This window comes from Pseudorca crassidens, chromosome 3, assembly GCF_039906515.1.
Source record: "Pseudorca crassidens isolate mPseCra1 chromosome 3, mPseCra1.hap1, whole genome shotgun sequence".
NCBI lineage: Eukaryota > Metazoa > Chordata > Mammalia > Artiodactyla > Delphinidae > Pseudorca > Pseudorca crassidens.
This window is the reverse complement of record NC_090298.1, coordinates 55,727,692-55,748,432: the sequence shown is the minus strand read 5'-3', so window position 1 is coordinate 55,748,432 and position 20,741 is coordinate 55,727,692. Positions and strand designations below refer to the sequence as shown.

General features: G+C 35.3%; 1 protein-coding gene across 7 annotated transcripts in view; it reads right to left on the bottom strand.

Moving 5' to 3' along the window:
* RAD17 (RAD17 checkpoint clamp loader component) overlaps window positions 1–20,741 on the bottom strand; it is a 31,736-nt gene that overhangs the window by 8,918 nt on the left and 2,077 nt on the right. For 5 of the 7 annotated variants that reach the window (XM_067730899.1, XM_067730903.1, XM_067730905.1 and 2 more), the window contains 12 exons: window positions 19,178–19,435; window positions 18,559–18,642; window positions 16,737–16,893; window positions 12,735–12,871; window positions 12,205–12,257; window positions 11,991–12,116; window positions 11,828–11,897; window positions 6,435–6,546; window positions 4,259–4,444; window positions 3,873–3,958; window positions 3,618–3,764; window positions 1,765–1,914 (listed from right to left, as the gene is read on the bottom strand). In XM_067730899.1, coding sequence (XP_067587000.1) covers window positions 1,765–1,914; window positions 3,618–3,764; window positions 3,873–3,958; window positions 4,259–4,444; window positions 6,435–6,546; window positions 11,828–11,897; window positions 11,991–12,116; window positions 12,205–12,257; window positions 12,735–12,871; window positions 16,737–16,893; window positions 18,559–18,642; window positions 19,178–19,435 — 1,566 coding nt within the window. Of the gene's footprint in view, window positions 1–1,764; window positions 1,915–3,617; window positions 3,765–3,872; window positions 3,959–4,258; window positions 4,445–6,434; window positions 6,547–11,827; window positions 11,898–11,990; window positions 12,117–12,204; window positions 12,258–12,734; window positions 12,872–16,736; window positions 16,894–18,558; window positions 18,643–19,177; window positions 19,461–20,741 lie in introns of all 7 variants that reach the window. The other 2 variants (XM_067730900.1, XM_067730902.1) reach the window with 2 other exon arrangements.

Genomic DNA, 20,741 nt, shown 5'->3' with positions numbered 1-20,741 from the left:
GTCCTTTTATAACTGTCCTAGCATTATCTAACAAAGCATTTTATCTACACAACTATTTCTCACTTGATATAACAGCAATAAGAACAAGACTTAAGGTAGAAGAAAAACAAACTTAAAAATCAAAGGACTTCTGTTTATGAGCATACACATATCACAAATTATGTGAGGATATTGTTTCTCAATGAAAGAAGGTATTTTCTTCAGTTAAGAGAAGGCACTATGTTACAGTGATGATAAGAGAAGTATGATCTCTGCCTTTCAGGTGCTCACAGTCTTAGATCATTTATATGTAACAAATGCGAAATTAATATACATGCTATAAAGCGCAAAGCAAGTCAATAAGGGACATAAATTGCTTAAAAGTAATGAAATTCTCCAAGAAATCCACTGAAAATTTTCTTAGGTAATGAATGATAGGTTCATATGTAGCCATATGAATTTAAAACTGGAAGACATCTTAGAGATGACCTAGTCCAGGGGTCACAAATTCAGATGCTATAGGAGTCAGGCAGTTAATAGAAATCAGTGCAGTGGAACAGCTTGGGGAGGTGGTACTGACCACTCCCATCACCAAGGGGCAGATTATACTTGGCTTGAGTAGACTACTGCCATGTAATATATGGACCAGTGTTGCCTTACTTCCAATTTTTTTTTTCAGGAGATTGCAGAAATTCTGAAGCCAGAAATCCTTATCTGAGTTTTAACTATTATACTAGTTTTCAAAGATTGGCAATTCATTTAAAAAAATCTGTGTGTAGGTTGTATTCAACTTGTGAGCCACCTGTTTTTGACCTCTAAATAACTCAATCCTCCATATTTATAGCTGTGGAAAATAATGGCATATTAAGTGAAATAACTTGTGCAGATGGTTAGAGGTAAAGCCAGGATTTATTTTCAACTGAAACGAAAATATAATTACAACTATAGGCATACCTCAGGGATATTGTGGGTTCAAGTTCCAGACCACTGCAATAAAGTGAGTATCACAATAAAGCAAGTCACACAAATTTTGTGGTTTCCCAGTGCATATAAAAGTTATGCTTGGGACTTCCCTGGTGGTCCAGTGGTTAAGACTGCGCTCCCACTGCAGGGGGGCACAGGTTCAATCCCTGGTCAGGGAACTAAGATCCTGCATGCCATTCGGCGTGGCCAAAAAAAAAAAAGTTATGCTCACACTAGACTATAGTCTCCTAAGTGTGCAATAGCATTATGTCTAAAAAACAATGTACATACTTTAATTAAAAAATACTTCATTGCTAAAAAATGCTAACCATCACCTGAGCCGTCATCCAGTCATACTCTTTTGCTGGTAGAGGGTTTGAAATATTGCTAGAATTATCAAAATGTGACACAGAGACACGAGGTGAGCAAATGCTATTGGAAAAACGGTGCTGATAGACTTGCTTGATGCAGGATTAACACAAACCTTCAATTTGTAAAAAACGCATTATCTGTGAAACGCTTTAATAAAGTAAAGTACTATAAAACGAGGTAGGCCTGTATACTTTGATTCCAATAAAATAGGTATATGCTTTCAATTTTTGAGCGCTTTTTCCTTAAAAAAATGACTAAGCATTTAAGACGACTGTCCTTTTTATGTTTTATCATAGCTCTAAGAAAACTGTGGGCCTTAGCAACTATTTCTCATTAAGAATGAAAGACCATTTTTCTTTTTCAATTAAAAGAAAAAACCAACTTTACTGAGATATAATTCACATACCATAAATAGTTCACTCTTTGAAAATGTACAGTTCTTTTTTTTACCTTTTTATTTATTAGAAACCATTGGGGTTTATGCAAGGGTCGAAAACTTGATCCTCCTCCTTGGCAATGAGCAAATCCTCGGGCTTTGTTGGAATGTATCACACCTCTCGTAGCTATAGATGTACTATATTCCCTGAGTAAAGAGCGCGTCTAGAAAAGGAGACAAGATGTGAAATAAAGAAAATAAGAGATTTATAAAACAGTACTTATTGGTACTACTGACCCCAAAAAAAGGCTAATCATATTTAGTTACTGTATGTTCATGTTTTTCAACCTCACCACGCCCTAAAAATAATAGTGCTACAAAATTTTGAAGAAAATTCAACTGCGACATAATAATCAAACGCTATGAGTGAATATTAACCGGATGTTGGATGGAGGTGGTGGAAATAACTTTAAATACATTTTTGAGATAACTGGGGAAACAGGAATAAGGACAGTATATTATGGAATTTATGTTTATTTTCTTAGGTATGATAATGCTATTGTGGTTGTAATAGAGCAATGTCCTTATGCATGCTTAAGTGTTAAATGTTGTGATGCTACAATTACTTTCCAATTATTTAGCCAAAACAAGTGTGTCAATACAGATTAAGCAAATGTGGAAAAATGTGAAAAACTGGTGAACAAAAGCTAAAGGTATTCAGGTATTCATTGTGTATTCTTTCTATTTGTCAACAGGTTGGAAAATTTCAAAATAAAAAAGAAGCAATATAAAAAAATTAAGCAAATGCAACTGCTGAATAATGAAACTCTAAATATATAACAGAAACTGTATCATAACTGTTTAAATGATGGAAATATGGCTAGTGTGACCAGGGAACTGAATTTTTTTTTTTAATTTTTGTTTTGGCTGTGCTGCATTTTAGCTGTGGCATGTGGGATCTTTAGTTGCAGCATGCAGGCTTCTTAGTTGCGGCATGCATGTGGGCTTCTTAGTTGCGGCATGCCTGTGGGATCTAGTTCCCCGACCAGGGATCAAACCTGGGGCCCCCTGTATTGGGAGCACAGAGTCTTACCCACTGGACCACCAGGGAAATCCCTGAATTTTTAATTTAATTTAAATAGCTCCAAGTGTCTAGTAACTACTATACCAGTCAGAGCAGAGTTAAACTGTTAAGAAAAAATACAAACTTTATAGTGAATAATTTCAAATGTGCAAATAAATAAATTTAAAAACCATCAGAAAGTATAGCAAGAAACACAGGGGACTTCCCTGGAGGTTCAGTAATTAAGATTCCACGCTTCCACTGGAAGGAGCATGGGTTTGATCCCTGGTCAGGGAACTAAGAGCACATGCCACGCAGCGTGGCCAAAAAAAAGAAGAAGAAGGAAAGATAGAGGCACAGTTCCTTTCCTTCTGTCTACTTTTCAATGGTTGTCAAGTTTTCCGACTATGTATTAGTTTTATAATCAGAAAATAACTTTAGAAAAAATTAGTGTATGTTATCATAGAAAAATCAGATTCACTGCTGAAGTTTCACTGGGTTGGATGAATTAATTTTGTCATAGTTATTAAGAAGTTACTTAAAATAATGTCAAATCGGGCTTCCCTGGTGGCGCAGTGGTTGAGAGTCCACCTGCCGATGCAGGGGACACGGGTTCGTGCCCCAGTCCTGGAAGATCCCACATGCCGTGGAGCGGCTGGGCCCGTGAGCCATGGCCGCTGAGCCTGCGCGTCCGGAGCCTGTGCTCCGCAATGGGAGAGGCCACAACAGTGAGAGGCCCGCGTACCGCAAAAAAAAAAAAAAAAAAAAAAAAAAAAGTCATATCAGTATGAATAAAAGTAAACTTTCTTTCTCAATTCTGAGGAAATAGTCATAAACAAAAACATTTAAGTCAAATGGTCTTACATTCCAGTCACCACTGAGGATATCTGCAAAACTCAGAAATTCACTGGCTCTCACAAGATCATCCACTTCTGTGAAGAAATCTATGTAGTTCTGATGAAGATATAAATTAAATAATTCTCCTGGCATGTGTGACATTTCTACTACTTCCTATAAAAAGAAGTATATATAATTTTGGTAAAAATTCAGTGGTCATATTTATATGGACACATATTTAATATTAATAGTATACAGCCTGTAAATAGTACTAAGTGTTACCTCAGGTTGAACAAGCAATGTATCCCGCTCATACTCTGATAAATGAGAAGGCAATCGAGGTGAGCCTAATTCTGTTACAGATGCTCCTATTAAAAAAAATGTCTGGAGTTATTAAAAATAACACCACCTTTATATAATTATATAGCACCTCTCATTTGAAGATTTTTCAACAGTTGGTTTTAATGTTTAATCCCACTCATAATCCAAAAATACTCTATCTAAATATATTTTTCTGCTATGTCTTTCTTAGGCCCTGCCAAAGAGTATCTGACCTAGTCCTAGCTCTTTCTTGTAACTGAACCAAATATATGACATTTAAAAAAATGTATTTTATTTCAATTATAAGATAATAACAGATGTTTTTTAAATGTATAAGGTTTTCTTACGTTTACAATATAGTATTTTCCCCAAAGCTCTGAAGAGAAAAAGAGAAACATCTTTGCCACCAATAGCTTGGACCTCTTGATTTTCAAATATCCTATCAGGTTTTTGTCTTCCTTTTGATTTTGACAGCACAGCATCTGATTTTAATGAAGACGTTCGTTTTTTCCTTGGCCATAAATTGTTCTTTCCTAAATAATATACACCCAAGAAACAATATTTAAAATAAAATTAAAATATAAAAATTAAAACTGAGAACATTTCAGATATAGTTACACTAGGTATTTTAATTTAAATGTTTTTCTAATAAATAATTATGAAGTATACAGAGTCAGAGTCCCCTTTCAGTTACTAAACTATTAAAACGAACTAAAATGTCATCTAAAAGTACGTCATGACACAGATTTCAAATTTTCACATACACAATGACATACTCTAACATAGTCACATCACCTTGGTTTCTCATGGTGTTAATGGCAAGGTACTATTCTTGCTGCATGGTATGTACTAACTAATTTAGTCCTCATAACAACCCTATCAGAGGAGAACTATTATTATACAGAGTAAAGAAATGAGACGTAAAGAGGTTAAATAACTGGCTAAAGGTCAGCAGCTAGTAAGTGATTTGAATCCAGACAGTCGGGTTCTGCAATCCATGCTTAACAATGATGCTATATTACTTCTTTACTGATTTGGACAGTCTCCAATTTATGAATATGCCCGTGTTCAAATTTCACTTGGAAATCTACTTTTTAAAACTCAGGGACTCCCTGGTGGTGCAGTGGTTAAGAATCTGCCTGCCAATGTAGGGGTTCCATCCCTGGTCTGGGAAGACCTCATATGCTGTGGAGGAACTGAGCCCGTGTGCCACAACTACTGAAGCCCGGGTGCCTAGAGCCCATGCTCTGCAACAAGAGAAGCCACCACAATGAGAAGCCTACGCACCGCAACGAAGAGTAGCCCCTGCTCGCAGCAACTAGAGAAAGCCCGTGCACAGCAACAAAGACCCAACGCAACCAGAAATAAATAAATTTATAACAAAACAAAAACAACTCAGAATGCATGACTTCAGAAAACCAGCCTGGAGTATTAGAAAAACACAGAATCTAGGTTTGAATCCTACTATTGTCTATCTCATTAGGCTGGTCTGAGAATTAAATGAAAAAAAATATAATTGCTAATACAGTTCCTGACCCACTATTATTTTCTTCCCTCTGAAATTTCTAAGCTCAGAGCAATAACGTTATAAATGGTAGTTAGGATCCCAAACTGACCCATCCCTAATTCTAGTAGTGAACCTAAGCACAATTTACATTTATGTTTCTACAGCAAGAAGCAGAATTCTGGTTTCAGTTGTGTTAAGATGTCTATTTCTGTAGAGTTATTTTGAAAAACAAAGATGTAACTAAATGAACAGGTTACACTTGTGGGTAGAAACTAGGATTTCACGTGGATTTTGAGAGCTCCAAAGAGATTTTAATTTTTTAAGGTCAATTCCTCAATGTTAAGCATCATGTAGGTCACTTGTTAAATGTTTTCTGATGAAAACTGTATGCAGTAAACTATGATCATTAAGAGCAAAAATTAACTCATTGCTATTAGTGGGGCTCTTTACTATAACATGGCTAGGGACCCCTTTTATATATTAACAAGTGGAAATGCATTTGTTAAACATATCATATATGAACTATTATTAAATTCATTAACAGCTGGCCATTTGAGCACTGAATGTGTGTCAAGCACTGGAATAAACACTCTACAAGGATTACCTCACTCTTCACACATCTCAATCAGACAGGTTCTCATATAAAAGGTGAAAAAATAAAGGCATGGAAAGATTAAGTAACTTGCAAGATTCAGTCACTGAAAAGTGGCAGAGCCAGGATTTTCTCTCAGGAAGTCTCATTCCAAATTAACTTTGAAAGGTAAAGTGGCAAACCACGTAAATAAATCAGCTTTTGTCTCAGATATATAAATATATATGGTGACACATTCATAGTGGTGTGTGTATGCATGTGTACATACATAATTTTATTACACTGTCTCAATAAAAAAATCGTAAGTGGAGATAGGTATATACCAATTTTAAGTTAAAATGTTTAGTTTAATTTCATTTCATGAACAATTAAGAAAAAGTTAGTCACCTATATAATACCGTAAGAGTGTATATTTTCCAGTTACCTGTTGAAGAAGAAAACTGGAGGCTGTTTATTGCACTTCTGATATCACCAGAACATCCTTGACAGAGCAACTCTAGAGAAGTTTTATCAGGGACAACAATCTTTCCTCCATCCTAAAATGAAAAAATTAAAATTAAAAAAGCTATTTTCTAAGCAAAAAACAAACAAAACCACCTATTTTCTAAACTTAATGGAAGTATAATAGAATCTTTCCAATTTGAATGCTAAAAAGCCTACATGTTAAACGACAGTCTGCTTATGAAGGTACAAGTGTCAATGACATCACAGTTTAAGGTAAAATTTCAAGGTTATAAAATATCATTTTACTTTTTTACTTGGACTAGGTTATATTTTGAAGTTCTCTCTCTTTTACTATATACATACATATATACAAATATAGATAAACACACACACTCACACACATATGCATAAATACGATATATCACCTATCACACCCTTGGTAGATCAAGTATAAGACAAGAAAAACTTATCCTCTCTTCCCCCTCAGAAACTCCTAATAGTTTACTGACAACATAACTTAAGCTGAATTCATGTGATTGTTCATAGATGATCCCATTTCAGCTCTTGACAGAAAAACAGTACTGTGCTATGACCTTCAATATATTTTTAACTTTATTAACTAAAGCTGTTTCAAAAGTTCTTTATGAAAGTTATCCTTTTGCTCTACAGATCCCAACTTTCTAACATGTGTTAACATTTTAGGAGGAGCCTTTCCAGACCACTTTTTGTGCACACGTATCTGTAAGTAAATATAGTATCTGTAAGTATATTCAGAGTTAGTTTTTTAAATATAAGGGGGATCATATCATATGTATTATTCTATGAATTAATACCATTCTTTGTGATCTTTCTATGTTAGTACCTTTAAGTCTATATAATTTTTTAAAAAATGTTATGGGTAGACAGTAATTTAACTAGTATTTCCCCCAATGAAGGGACATTTACATTGTTTCCACTTTTTTACTATTCCAGACCTATATATATACTATATATACAGCTGACCCTTGAATAATGTGGGGTTAGGGACACCAGCCCTCCCCTCACAGTCAAAAATCCAAGTGTAACTTATAGTTTTCCCTCTGTAGCCGTGGTTCTGCATCCTCGGATTCAACCAATCATGGATCAGGTAGTACTGCAGTATTCACTACTGAAAGAAATGCACATATATGTGGCCCATGCAGCTCAAACCCATGTTGCTCAAGGGTCAACTGTATACCTTTGCCAACATGCATGAACATTTCTGTAGAAGCAGAGGGCCCTTCAAAGTGTCTGTAACATTTACCAGTTTTATTTTTCCTAGCAATGGTAGGTGAGAGTGTTCATTTTTCCATATCTTTGGCAACCCTGTATATAATTCTTAAATTTTTTGTGCTCTGATATGTGAAAAATGTTACCTGGTTTAAATATGAATTTCTCTGATTACTATGTAGGGCTGAACACCTCTCATGTTTACTATCCATTTGTATTTCTTTGTGTACTGGCTTCTGTTCTTAGCCTTTTTTTTCTTGTAGGCATATTTTTATGTATTCAGGTATCAGTGGGGCTTCCCTGGTGGTGCATTAGTTAAGAATCCGTCTGCCAGTGCAGGGACACAGGTGCGAGCCCTGGTCTGGGAAGATCCCACATGCCGCGGAACAGCTAAGCCCGTGCGCCGCAGCTACTGAGCCTGAGCTCTAGAGCCTGCAAGCCACAACTACTGAAGCCTGTGCTGTAGAGCCTGTGCTCCGCAACAAGAGAAGCCACTGCAATAAGTCCACGCACCGCAATGAAGAGTAGCTCCCACTTGCCGCAAGTAGAGAAAGTCTGCACACGGCAATGAAGACCCAACACAGCCAAAAGTAAAATGAATAAAAAATAAAAATATATATTCAGGTATTAGTGCTTTTCTGTTAAAAAACTGCAAATATTTTCTTTCATTCTCATGCTCGTCTTTTATCTTTACCATGCCTTCTGTCATTTACTAAGTTTTCCATTTTTTTTGAAGTAAATCCATGGCTTTTAGGTTTTGTTTCTTGCTTAGAAGACTTTCCCCCAACCCAAAGTATTTTTTCCTAATACTCTTCTAATTTTTGTATTTAAATCTTTAATCAAGGTTTAAATTATTTTTGTGCATAGTATGAACTAAAGAGGCAACCTTATGTTTTCCTATATGAATATCCAATTGTTCCAACACCAGTTGTTAACCATAATAATCTACTCTCCTTCCCCAGTGATGTAAAATGCCATTTCCATTATATAAAAAATTCCCATTTACACATACTGATCTATTTCTGTGCTGTCTTCTCATTTTATTCTTCCATTTGTCTATTACTGTGCTAATACCACACTGCTGTACTTCCTAGAGTTTCATCATATTATGTTCCAATACCTAGACAGCAAGTCTCTCTTCATCACTCTTTTACAAAATTTTCTTGCTCATGCCTTCTCTTCCAGATTAACTTTATTTTTATTGGGAATACGTTTACCTTAAAAATTGTTTTGAGAGGAGTACTTGTTTTTGAAAAATTCTAGATATGGATTACTTGCCAGTAAGGAAATATAATTTGAAATTATAATCCTTGGCAGCTGAAGAAAATACTATGGATGTTAATTACTGTGAACATGGCAAATATGGCTAAGATGTATGATCAGCAGTTCTTTCCACACTTTACATACCTAATGATATCAGAAAAGACTAAAGATCTTTCTTCCTATGAATACAGAGAAACATTTAGACTTAAAGAAAAACACTTAAGATATTCAACACTCTTTCTTATTATAACTCATTCACTGAAGACGTCAACACTCTTCCCTAATATAATTAACTAAGCTACAGAATACCAGAGGTTAAACTCTCCTTTAAATCTTCTTATACTATCATTATCATCCTTGGATACTCCAGACAGTATCATAATATTTGATTTTCTTTTTGATTTATATTTACATGTAAATATTGTGCTTGTTGCTGCTCCTTTTATGTAACATATCAATGATGATATCAAAAGTATACTAGTTTTAAAATTCTTGCTGGTCAACTATTTAAGGTAAAGCACATTAACCACATGACAAAGAAGTTATGGTATCTCCTTTTACTAACTTGCTAGAGTAAATGCCATTTGCAATTTAATGACTTAGTCTAAAAAGAAGTTGTGAGTAATGTGATACAGTAGTATGATGCTGACTATTTTTATTTCTTCAATGTTTAATAAATATTTAAATATAGTTTATAATTATCATGCTTATAGTAGAAAACAGAGATTTTTTTCAAAAAGACAATAAAAAAATCACAAGTCATCCTACCATCCAGAATAACACCCAGCATTTTTATGTATTTCTTTTAGTATGTATAGGTTTATGTACATATGTGCATTGTGTTGTCATTGACAACTGTATGTTTTGTTCTAGCACAGTGAATTGGAGTCAGAACAAAACTTAAACTCATCTGATACTTAATAGTCATGGAATATTATTCGAGTTATTTCCCTCCAAAGTTCAGCTTCCTTACCTATAAAATGGGGATAATTCTATATGGTTGTGGTGAGGGTTTAATAAGATCAGGTATGTAAAATTACTTTGCATAGGGCTTGACAGATATATCAAGGGCTGGAAACATCATTTCTATTGTTAGAATTATCATATAACTTCACATCTTGTTATTTTTAACTTGACATTAAATTGTATTTCCCCATGTCACTGAATATTTTCAAAACGCCAATTAATGACATAATAGTTCACCACAGTAACTGCTCCCTCTATTCCTGGACTCAGGGTGTTTCTAATATTTCACTATTAATACTTGTACTTATTCAGCTAGGTGCTCTACATGCATACATTATTCTGTTTAATCCTCAAAAATAACCTCTCCCTTGGAGACTTCCCTCAGTTCCTGTGATCCAGCATTCCAAATATATTATGATGTAAGATCCAGTTGATTTATAGCAAGTAGGGCCCCCTAGAACCATGCTACTTGGAGTAGAAGTTTCATCAATTTATTTTAACATCATCTTGATTTGAAAGATAGAAAAAAATGATGCGTTAAAAGTAACAGCTATGGGACTTCCCTGTGGCGCAGTGGTTAAGAATCTGTCTGCCAATGCAGGGGACACGGGTGCAAGCCCTGGTCTGGGAAGATCCCACATGCCGCGGAAAAACTAAGCCCATGCACCACAACTACTGAGCCCGTGCTCTAGAGCCCGCAAGCCACAACTACTGAGCCCGCGTGCCACAACTATTGAAACCCGCGTGCCTAGAGCCCGTGCTCTGCAACAGGAGAGGCCACCGCAACGAGAGGTCCATGCACCGCAACGAGAGGTCCATGCACCGCAACGAAGAGTAGCCCCTGCTGGCCGCAATGAGAAAGCCTCCATGCAGCAACGAAGACCCAAAGCAGCCAAATAAATAAATAAATAAATAAATAAAATTTATGGGGGAAAAAGTAACAGCTATTTCAGGGACTTTGCTGATGGCGTAGTGGATAAGACCCTGTGCTCCCAATGCAGGGGGCCTGGGTTCAATCCTTGGTCAGGGAACTAGATTCCACATGCATGCCGCAACTAAGAGTTCACATGCCACAACTAAGGAGTCTGCCTGCCGTAACTAAGACCCTGCGCAACCAAATTAAAAAAAAGAAGAAAAAAAACACTAACAGCTATTTCAGAACAATGTTAGTATACTTAACACTATTGAACTGGATGGTTAAAAATGGTTAAGATATTTCTAATACATAATACAGCTAATAATACTGTATTACATATTTGAAAGTTGCTAAGAGAAAAAAATCTTAAATGTTCTCACCACAAAAAAGAAATGGTAATTACATGACATGATGGAGGTGTTAGATAACCTATGGTGGTAATCATTTTTCATTACATAAGTTTATCAAATCAATGCGTCATAAACCTACTTAAGTTTATTTAAACTTACTTAAACTTACATGATGTTATATGTCAGTTATATCTCAATAAAGCTGGAATAAAATGGTTAAGATGTTAAATTTTATGATTTTTTTTATCAAAATAAAAAATATATTAAATCTTTAAAAAGTGACAAGACAAAAGTAGAGTTGGACTGTTGCTGACTAATGGATGTAGATGCCAGAAAACAGCTTCTTGATAACAGATACAATTTAAAACACTAAGCCAAGCAAAGGGAAATTTACCTCAATGTGAAAAAGAAAACTAAGTTTAAAAGTAGAAAAAGGTTAAGGATTTTTAAAATTAGTATTTCCTACATTTTCTAAAATGACGTGCTTTATGAGTGTAATTAAAATTTTTTAATTTTAAAAACTGAAATAGTTTGTGTCTCTAACTCCTCAAGTTTATATAATACTACTTAAGTTTGGCTTTCTATAATTACAATGTAAGATTCAAATTAATCAGTTCTTAAAAGACTTACCTTATTAGCTTCTTTTGTCACTATTCGATTAAGAAACTTCATCATAATTGTTGGTGCCACAGGGTTGAAACTGTGAAAGTTTTACAAAGAAAGATAGTGGTTATGTGATTAATTTAAAAATACAGTATGTATATGAAATTTTAAGCAGAAATTTCATTCTTACCTAATATTTGATATAGCACACTCTTCCTGAATTTCTTTGGGAAACAGTAACCTTTGATTATTACCTCCACTGAGACTGTCAGAGATTATAAATATTAGAGGACATCGACCAATCTGCACGTACTTCCTAAAATAACAAAAGACAGCAAGCAAGGTTGAAATTTAAACCACCTGCCATTTAATCTGGAGTTTTAAAAAAGTTCACTGAAACTCACCTCAGAACTTCATGTAATGTATGAGAATCTCGATAAAACTGGTTAGGTAAATCCTACCAAAAACAAAGGAGAAACATTAGCTCAGTTTTATTCCCATGTAAATTTATTTTCAGATTTATATTTACCAAAACAGGAGAAATGTTATCTATTCAATGTACTGTAACCAGAACTGTTGTAGAAAGGGAGACATCAAATAGCTGATGTCCTAAATAGTAATACACATCAATGGGATTTTGATAGCAAATTCCTTAGGATCACTACAGATTATAATATTTTTACTAAGACGTCACTTTCTAAATATTTTTTGCCTTTCTATACGTAGGCCATTAAATTTTTAAAGTTCATTAACCTATAGCTACTCTATCCAAGTTTACTGCAAGAAACTTTAGGTTTCTTCTATTGCACAAAGCCTTTATGTTATATTTTACCAGTACTAATACTATGGAGAGAGTAAATGTCATTATCACATAAAATATATCTTATAATTGTTTACTCAATAGTTATAGAAGAATTTCAAAAGCTGTCCTTACTTCAACTAGAATTATCTTCTTATCAGTTCTCAGATCATCTCCAAGCATTTGTAGTTTGTTATATTTTGTCGCTCTTAGTAGAAACTCTTTAAAAACTGCTATCTGAGACTGATAAGGAAATACATGGAAGCTTGATTCTGAAAGGAAACATATTTAACACTTTTATTTTCAACCAATTATATACACATCAATATTATACATATGTACGTAATATAGATATACATTAATGAATACATTTACATATACATGAATGAGCACACAATATTGTAGACTTTTTCAATTAGGCAAAACAGTTCAAATTTAAAATATTCATTTCAAAAGACAAGTCACTATGAACAACAGTAACTTTTCTGTACCAATGAATGTAATATGGAGTTAACTGATTTCAGAACACAGCTGTTAGTATAAAAGTCATACAATTGGTAAAAATATTTATGACTCTGCCTACACACTGAAGATTCTCCCAATTAGTGCATGACTATAAATGAGCTGTTTTCAATAATAGTAAGTTTTGGGCTTCCCTGGTGGCAGTGGTTAAGAATCCGCCTGCCAATGCAGGGGACACGGGTTCGAGCCCTGGTCCGGGAAGAGATCCCACATGCCGCAGAGCAACTAAGCCCGTGAGCCGCACCTACTGAAGTCTGAGCGCCTGGAGCCTGTGCTCTGCAAGAGAAGCCACTGCAACGAGAAGCCCATGCACCACAACGAAGAGTAGCCCCCACTCTCCACAACTAGAGAAAGCCCATGCGCAGCAACAAAGACCCAATGCAGCCAAAAATAAAAAATAAATAAAATAAATAAATCTATTTAAAAAATAATCAGTTTTAATGACAAAAAGAGAATGACTGATTAGTGAATTTGGGAATAAGGGAAGAAATATTTTATACAGAAGACTGTAAATAAAGACTTCCTAACAGGATAGAGAGCCCATAGATAAACCCACGCACATATGGTCACCTTATCTTTGATAAAGGAGGCAGGAATGTACAGTGGAGAAAGGACAGCCTCTTCAATAAGTGGTGCTGGGAAAACTGGACAGGTACATGTAAAAGTATGAGATTAGATCACTCCCTAACACCATACACAAAAATAAGCTCAAAATGGATTAAAGACCTAAATGTAAGGCCAGAAACTATCAAACTCTTAGAGGAAAACATAGGCAGAACACTCTATGACATAAGTCACAGCAAGATCCTTTTTGACCCACCTCCTAGAGAAATGGAAATAAAAACAAAAATAAACAAATGGGACCTAATGAAACTTCAAAGCTTTTGCACAGCAAAGGAAACCATAAACAAGACCAAAAGACAACCCATAGAATGGGAGAAAATATTTGCAAATGAAGCAACTGACAAAGGATTAATCTCCAAAATTTACAAGCAGCTCATGCAGCTCAATAACAAAAAAACAAACAACCCAATCCAAAAATGGGCAGAAGACCTAAATAGACATTTCTCCAAAGAAGATATACAGACTGCCAACAAACACATGAAAGATTGCTCAACTTCATTAATCATTAGAGAAATGCAAATCAAAACTACAATGAGATATCATCTCACTCACACCAGTCAGAATGGCCATCATCAAAAAATCTAGAAACAATAAATGCTGGAGAGGGTGTGGAGAAAAGGGAACACTCTTGCACTGCTGGTGGGAATGTGAATTGGTACAGCCACTATGGAGAACAGTATGGAGGTTCCTTTAAAAACTACAAATAGAACTACCATATGACCCAGCAATCCCACTACTGGGCATATACCCTGAGAAAACCATAATTCAAAAAGAGTCATGTACCAAAATGTTCATTGCAGCTCTATTTACAATAGTCAGGAGATGGAAACAACCTAAGTTTCCATCATCGGATGAATGGAAAAAGAAGATGTGGCACATACATACAATGGAATATTACTCAGCCATAAAAAGAAACGAAATTGAGCTATTTGTAATGAGGTGGATAGACCTAGAGTCTGTCATACAGAGTGAAGTAAGTCAGAAAGAGAAAGACAAATACCATATGCTAACACATATATATGGAATTTAAGAAAAAAAAAATGTCATGAAGAACCTAGGGGTAAGACAGGAATAAAGACACAGACCTACTAGAGAACAATTTGAGGATATGGGGAGGGGGAAGGGTAAAAAAAAAACAAAAACAAAAACAAAACTTCCTAGGGACTTCCCTGGTGGTCCAGTGGTTAAGAATCTGCCTTCCAATGCAGCAGACATGGGTTCAATCCCTGGTCGGGGAACTAAGAGCCCACATGCCGTGGGACAACTAAGCCTGCACGCTGCAACTACTGAGCCCACGTGCCACAACTAGAGAAACCTGTGCACTGCAATAAAGACCCAAAGCAGCCAAAAAAAAAAAAACCCCAACTTCCAAGATTGTCAAAAGTAATGTTACTGTTAGAAAGCAGTAAAATTTCCAAGAGTATGGGATACTATGAGCATAAGGGTATTGTAAGGCCAGCAGGTCCGGGGAAGGGCCCAGGGAGCCAGACGGAACCCCCGCCAAAGTGGCTGATGCAACCAACACCTGACATTGCCACACCACTCGGCCCGGTCTTCCCGCTCCCCGAGGAGCGGAACCAACGGCTCTGAGGCTGATGCAACCAACACCTGACATTGTCACAGCACCCGAGAGATTACCAAAAAAGGGCTGCTTCACACAGCAAGCACCTCCCCTGCGTCCACTCCTATAAATTTTGTTCGCGCCCACACCCAGGTGCGACTACTCTGGCCCCTTTCTCTCGGACTAGTGAACCTCGCCCGGGAGCATTCCCAAATAAAGCTTGTTTAAGCTCTCCTCCGTTTTTGGTGCCGTTCCTTACAGGTATGCATACTAAAGATAAGTACGCACAGAGAATATTAAAGAAGAGCCTGAAGAAAGAATTTTGAGGAATACTGCACATTAGAATATAATCATCCTTCTACAGAACCCCTTGCACTTCAAAATGGCCTAGAAGATTTGGATACCCCTAGCTTAGTTACCTAAAGCAGCAGTAAGACAGATATGAAAGTTAAAAATGATCATGCTGGAGTTTATGAGCATATATGTGAAGTTATATCATACTATGTCTTTAAATTGATACTATCATTATTTTTGGATGTTTGTCTTAACGCCCCTCTTCGAATTCCAAAGACCATCTTTGCCTTATACTTTGATTTGATTCTAAGAGGTCTGATCTAAACTCTTGTTTGGAGGCAAGTTACTTTAATATATTTTAAGGCTTGATTTACACTTAAACAAAGAGTTCATTTATACAGCCAGAGCCTGGGAAAAAAGTACATAAATAATGCAAACTGATTAGCTTGTTATCTAACAAAACAGTTAAAACATTTAATCCTTAAAAACATCCCACTCTCCTTTGCTGGAGGGACCCTTCCTTCTCCTAAAATTACTTCTCTCTGAACCTAGGAAGTATGTGAGAAAATGCACACATATAGTTTCATCTGATTGCTACTCTGACTTTGTGAAGCAGTTGGTAGTGGGCAAATGCCAGTCTAGTGTAGAGGTGGCAATATATACCTTCCTCTCAAAAACATATACCCTGGGACTTCCCTGGTGGCGCAGTGGTTAACAATCCACCTGCCAATGCAGGGGACATGGGTTTGAGCCCTGGTCCAGGAAGATCCCACATGCCACGGAGCACCTAAGCCCGTGTGCCACAACTACTGAAGCCCGCGTGCCACAACTACTGAAGCCCGCATGCCTAGAGCGCGTGCTCTGCAACAAGATAAGCCACCGCAGTGAGAAGCCCATGCATGGCAACGAAGAGTAGCCCCTGCTTGCTGCAACTAGAGAAAGCCCGCGCACAGCAACGAAGACCCAATGCAGCCAAAAATAAATAAATAAATTTAAAAAACAAACAAACAAACAAAAGAACCCATATACCCAATAGGATCTTAGAAATCTTAAAGATATAGATGGGGGGCTTGTTACAAACCTCCTGTAAACCAGACTTTCCCCAGTATTTCCACTACCTTCAGAGTAAACCTTACCAGGGTTAAATATCTCCTTGAAATCGTCTTTTTGGAATTGTGGTAAAACTGGATTAATCCACTCTTGTACTTGAATACCATGCTCCTTTGATAGTATTTTTATAGTTGTTGTTTTTCCACATCCAGGGGGTCCTGTTATTAATAAAATAGATCCACCCTAAAACCAAATATAAACATGAATAAAAAATCAAAATCATTGGAATGCTAGAATATTATGTATGAATATTCTTTTTAAATATTTATTACCTCTACAGATATTTACTGAATGTCAGGTATAAGCAGACTAAATTTCACGATGCTAGCTGGAATAAACCAGCTTTAGATAAGAGAATCTTATTTCCTGAACTTCTAAGCATAGTTTCTGATAATTCCTCAATTCTTGCATTATGTTCCTCCCAAGGACTACTCAGTAGCCAAATTAAAACAATTTCAGCTAGATTAAAGAGGTAATGTCTAAAACAAGTATTTTTAGGGGTTACCTGAACTCATAAAATTCAATCTTAATACAGACCTCTCTTTGGATTACATACTTCAATATTATATAAGTATAATATTCTTATGGAAAAACCTCAGTTTAGATATCAGATTCTTTAAGAAATGTATATTAAGGGCTTCCCTGGTGGCATAGTGGTTGAGAGTCCGCCTGCCGATGCAGGGGACACGGGTTCATGCCCCGGTCCAGGAAGATCCCACATGCCGCGGAGCGGCTAGGCCCATGAGCCATGGCCGCTGGGCCTGTGCGTCCAGAGCCTGTGCTCCGCAACGGGAGAGGCCACAACAGTGAGAGGACCGCGTACCGCAAAAATTAAAAAAAAAAGAAAGAAATGTATATTAAGAAACATATTACCAGGAACAGGACTCTAAAGACAGACTAGAGGATGCAGCTCCCAGTAACATTCCCTCATTCAGTAAATCTGATAAAAAAAAGTTAAAACTGAAAAATTATCAGGGGAAGATGCCCTACGTATAATGGTGGGCTGCAATCCTTGCTCATTTGTTTACTTTTATTAACTACAGTAAATAAGGGCCTGTATACTTGGACCTAGAGAAGAGCCAGTTACACTTTAATTTTATTATTTATTTATTTATTTTTTGGTCATGCTGTGCAGCGAAGGTGAAGGCAACTGTTCTAGATTTTAAAAGCCCTAAGAGATAGAACAATCATATGTAATGGGTGGTCCTTGATTAGATACTGGTTGTAACAAACCAGATATAAAAGACAACTGGAAAAATGTGAATATGAACAGAGCATTAGATAACATTAGAGAATTAAATGCCAAACATTTATAATTTACATTAAAATACTCATGGGTGAAAATGATGAGTATTTTTACAGGTACATGAATATTCACTTACTATTCTATTTTTTCTTTATGTTTCAAGAATCTCAAAATTAAAAAAATTTAAAAAGAGAGAGAGAGAATATTCTAGCTTGGGAGCCAAGGGTAATTATGGAATTAGGAAGTGAAAGAAAAAACATAAGCATAGGATGAATGACTATTTTAGGTTATATTTAATACAAAAACTAATATGTAATTTGCCTGCTTGCTTTAGTGTGAGATAATCTGATATGCTAAATATATTAGCCCCCTAATGGTTTATTATGCTTTATATATAAGAGGGAAAAAGAGGTACAAGTCAAGGGGAAAATGCAAAGTCTCTTGAGTCTTTTAATGACGAAGAAGTAGTAAGGTCAGACAGCTTTCTACTGCAGGTGATCTGGACTTATGAGAAAGTCAACATGAAAGTTTTTAACTTCTTATAACCAACCAGAGAAACATTTGAGGCCAAATATTTTTAAACACATTTCTTATTTAGTTACCTGTTTGCGCTGCCTTTCTAAGACTTCAGCTTTTAACCAGGTTTCAACTTCTTCAATTTTCTTTTTATGCACAGCAAGTTCATGCTAAAATTTTCAAGTTTAAAATAAAACATTTTAACTCAAAATTTTTTGATACATCAGCACAGGTTACTCTACATATTTTTAATGAAAAAAACTAGAAACAAGTAACATGATATAGTAATAAAAAGGTCCTTTTGATTATACTTAATTCAATTCTTTATACTGATATGGAAAAATTCTATTCTTAAACTGACCCCAATATATGAAAATTTGAGGCACATATGCAATTATAAAATATTTTAAAATCCTGTTATACATTTTGGGAAGGGAATAAATAGGGAGGGGTATTACATTTAGCAAAAAATTAAATGGATCAAGTCTATGTTGGGGGTTAAATTAAATCGAAGACAAATAACCAATGGTATACCTTCTGAATAACTGTTGGGAAAATTTGAGACTTGGAATATAAAAAACCTAGAAATTATTATTTTTTTTCTAATTTATTTAGGCAGAAAGATTTTTATGAATATCTGAAAATGCACATCCCTCTCCTTCCTGAAAGTAAATCACGTAGACTTGTTTGTATGCCATTTATTACCTGCGTTTCTGGTTTGTATTTATCCACCCATGGTTCATTTTCTGACAGATATTCTTTTGAATTTTCTAGACCATAAATCTGCTTTGAGGAAGATAGGTTTCCTCTTTTTCTAGCTGGAAATTTGCTACTTTCTACTGTGGAAGGCACCTTTTTTCTTCTAAGGCTTGAGTTATTCACACCTAATGATGTGGCAGTAATAGTAGAGATGCTTGTAGTCTCTGAAAAATCATCAAATGATGAGTCTACCCAGTTTGTTATCTGAAAAAAAGAAACCATGTAAACACTATTACATTTTTTTTGCATCTATTCCCTATATAACTAAATGACTCTATTAAAAAAATTCTTATACTTGTAACATTTAAAATAAAAATCTCACAAATTAGCTCTTTAAATAAAATTGACTCTGTATTAGTCATTTTTCTACTTTACAATAAGCATAGATGTATACTTATCTACTTGACCATGGTAATGATGGATGTCATATAAATGAATATAGAATACAAACTTAATTCTTTTTATTAATTATAATCTTCCCAGAATAAAGATTAGACTGATACTTTAAAAACTCATTTGTAGCTCTGAAACACAAATATTAAAATTACCTACCAAAAAAAGAAGTAAAACAGAATAAAGAAAAAAAGGCATTATTTTAACCATGTAGAGCAGTAAGAAAAGTAACACTTCTGCCTTGACCAGGTTAATACATTCACAAACTAAGAACCATTTTATACATTCAAATAATCCCTACCGGCTTTAAGATATGTGAAGATAGGTCTAAGAATACTGACACTATGAATAGTTTGTAATTATGACTTGATTATATTTTTCTTCAGTTCATGAAGCAACTAATATGTTTATGAAAGGGAGGCAGGCTTTCCAGGGAGGGTTATTTGTCAGATTTGTTTAGGAAAACGAGTACTAGTTTAATAGAGCAGGAAAATCAGTGAGTTCTATTTCATGGTCTTCTAGTCTATAGAAACTATTAACCCCTCTACGTTTCCCTCCAACACTTCCTTTTCTTTAAACTCCTTTGTAAGAATACACACAGAGAAATGTCAAATTAAGCAATTTTAACCTAAAAATATTTGAGCATTAAAAAGCGTTCTTTTTTTAATAATTAGAATTTTAAAAGTGGACTTTTTCTTAACATTCCAACAGTATAAATCTAAAAAAATCTAGCTTAGTATCTGACTTTGTAATTCCCTGCCTGGCTAACAAGATTATATTTTCCTTGAAGAATACTCAGCCATAGTTGTGAACCATTTATTTGACAATGCTCCTTTCTGGGAGACAAACAAAACAAAAAACAGAGGTTGGAGCTGAAAGTAGGCTCAGGAGAAGCAATACTTTCAAGTATTTTATGAATGTGAAATCAAACTTCATTCCTCTTACAAACAGAATCTAGAATTATGATCAGCAGTGGGTAAAGAAATGAAGACTTTTTGGAAAAAAAATTTTAGTCATAGTTACCCAATTTATTTCCTCCTCTTTAAAAAGTCTATTATTAGTACTACAATTTTGGCCCCTTTCCTCTATTTTTAAGAGTACATAAAAATATTAGTAG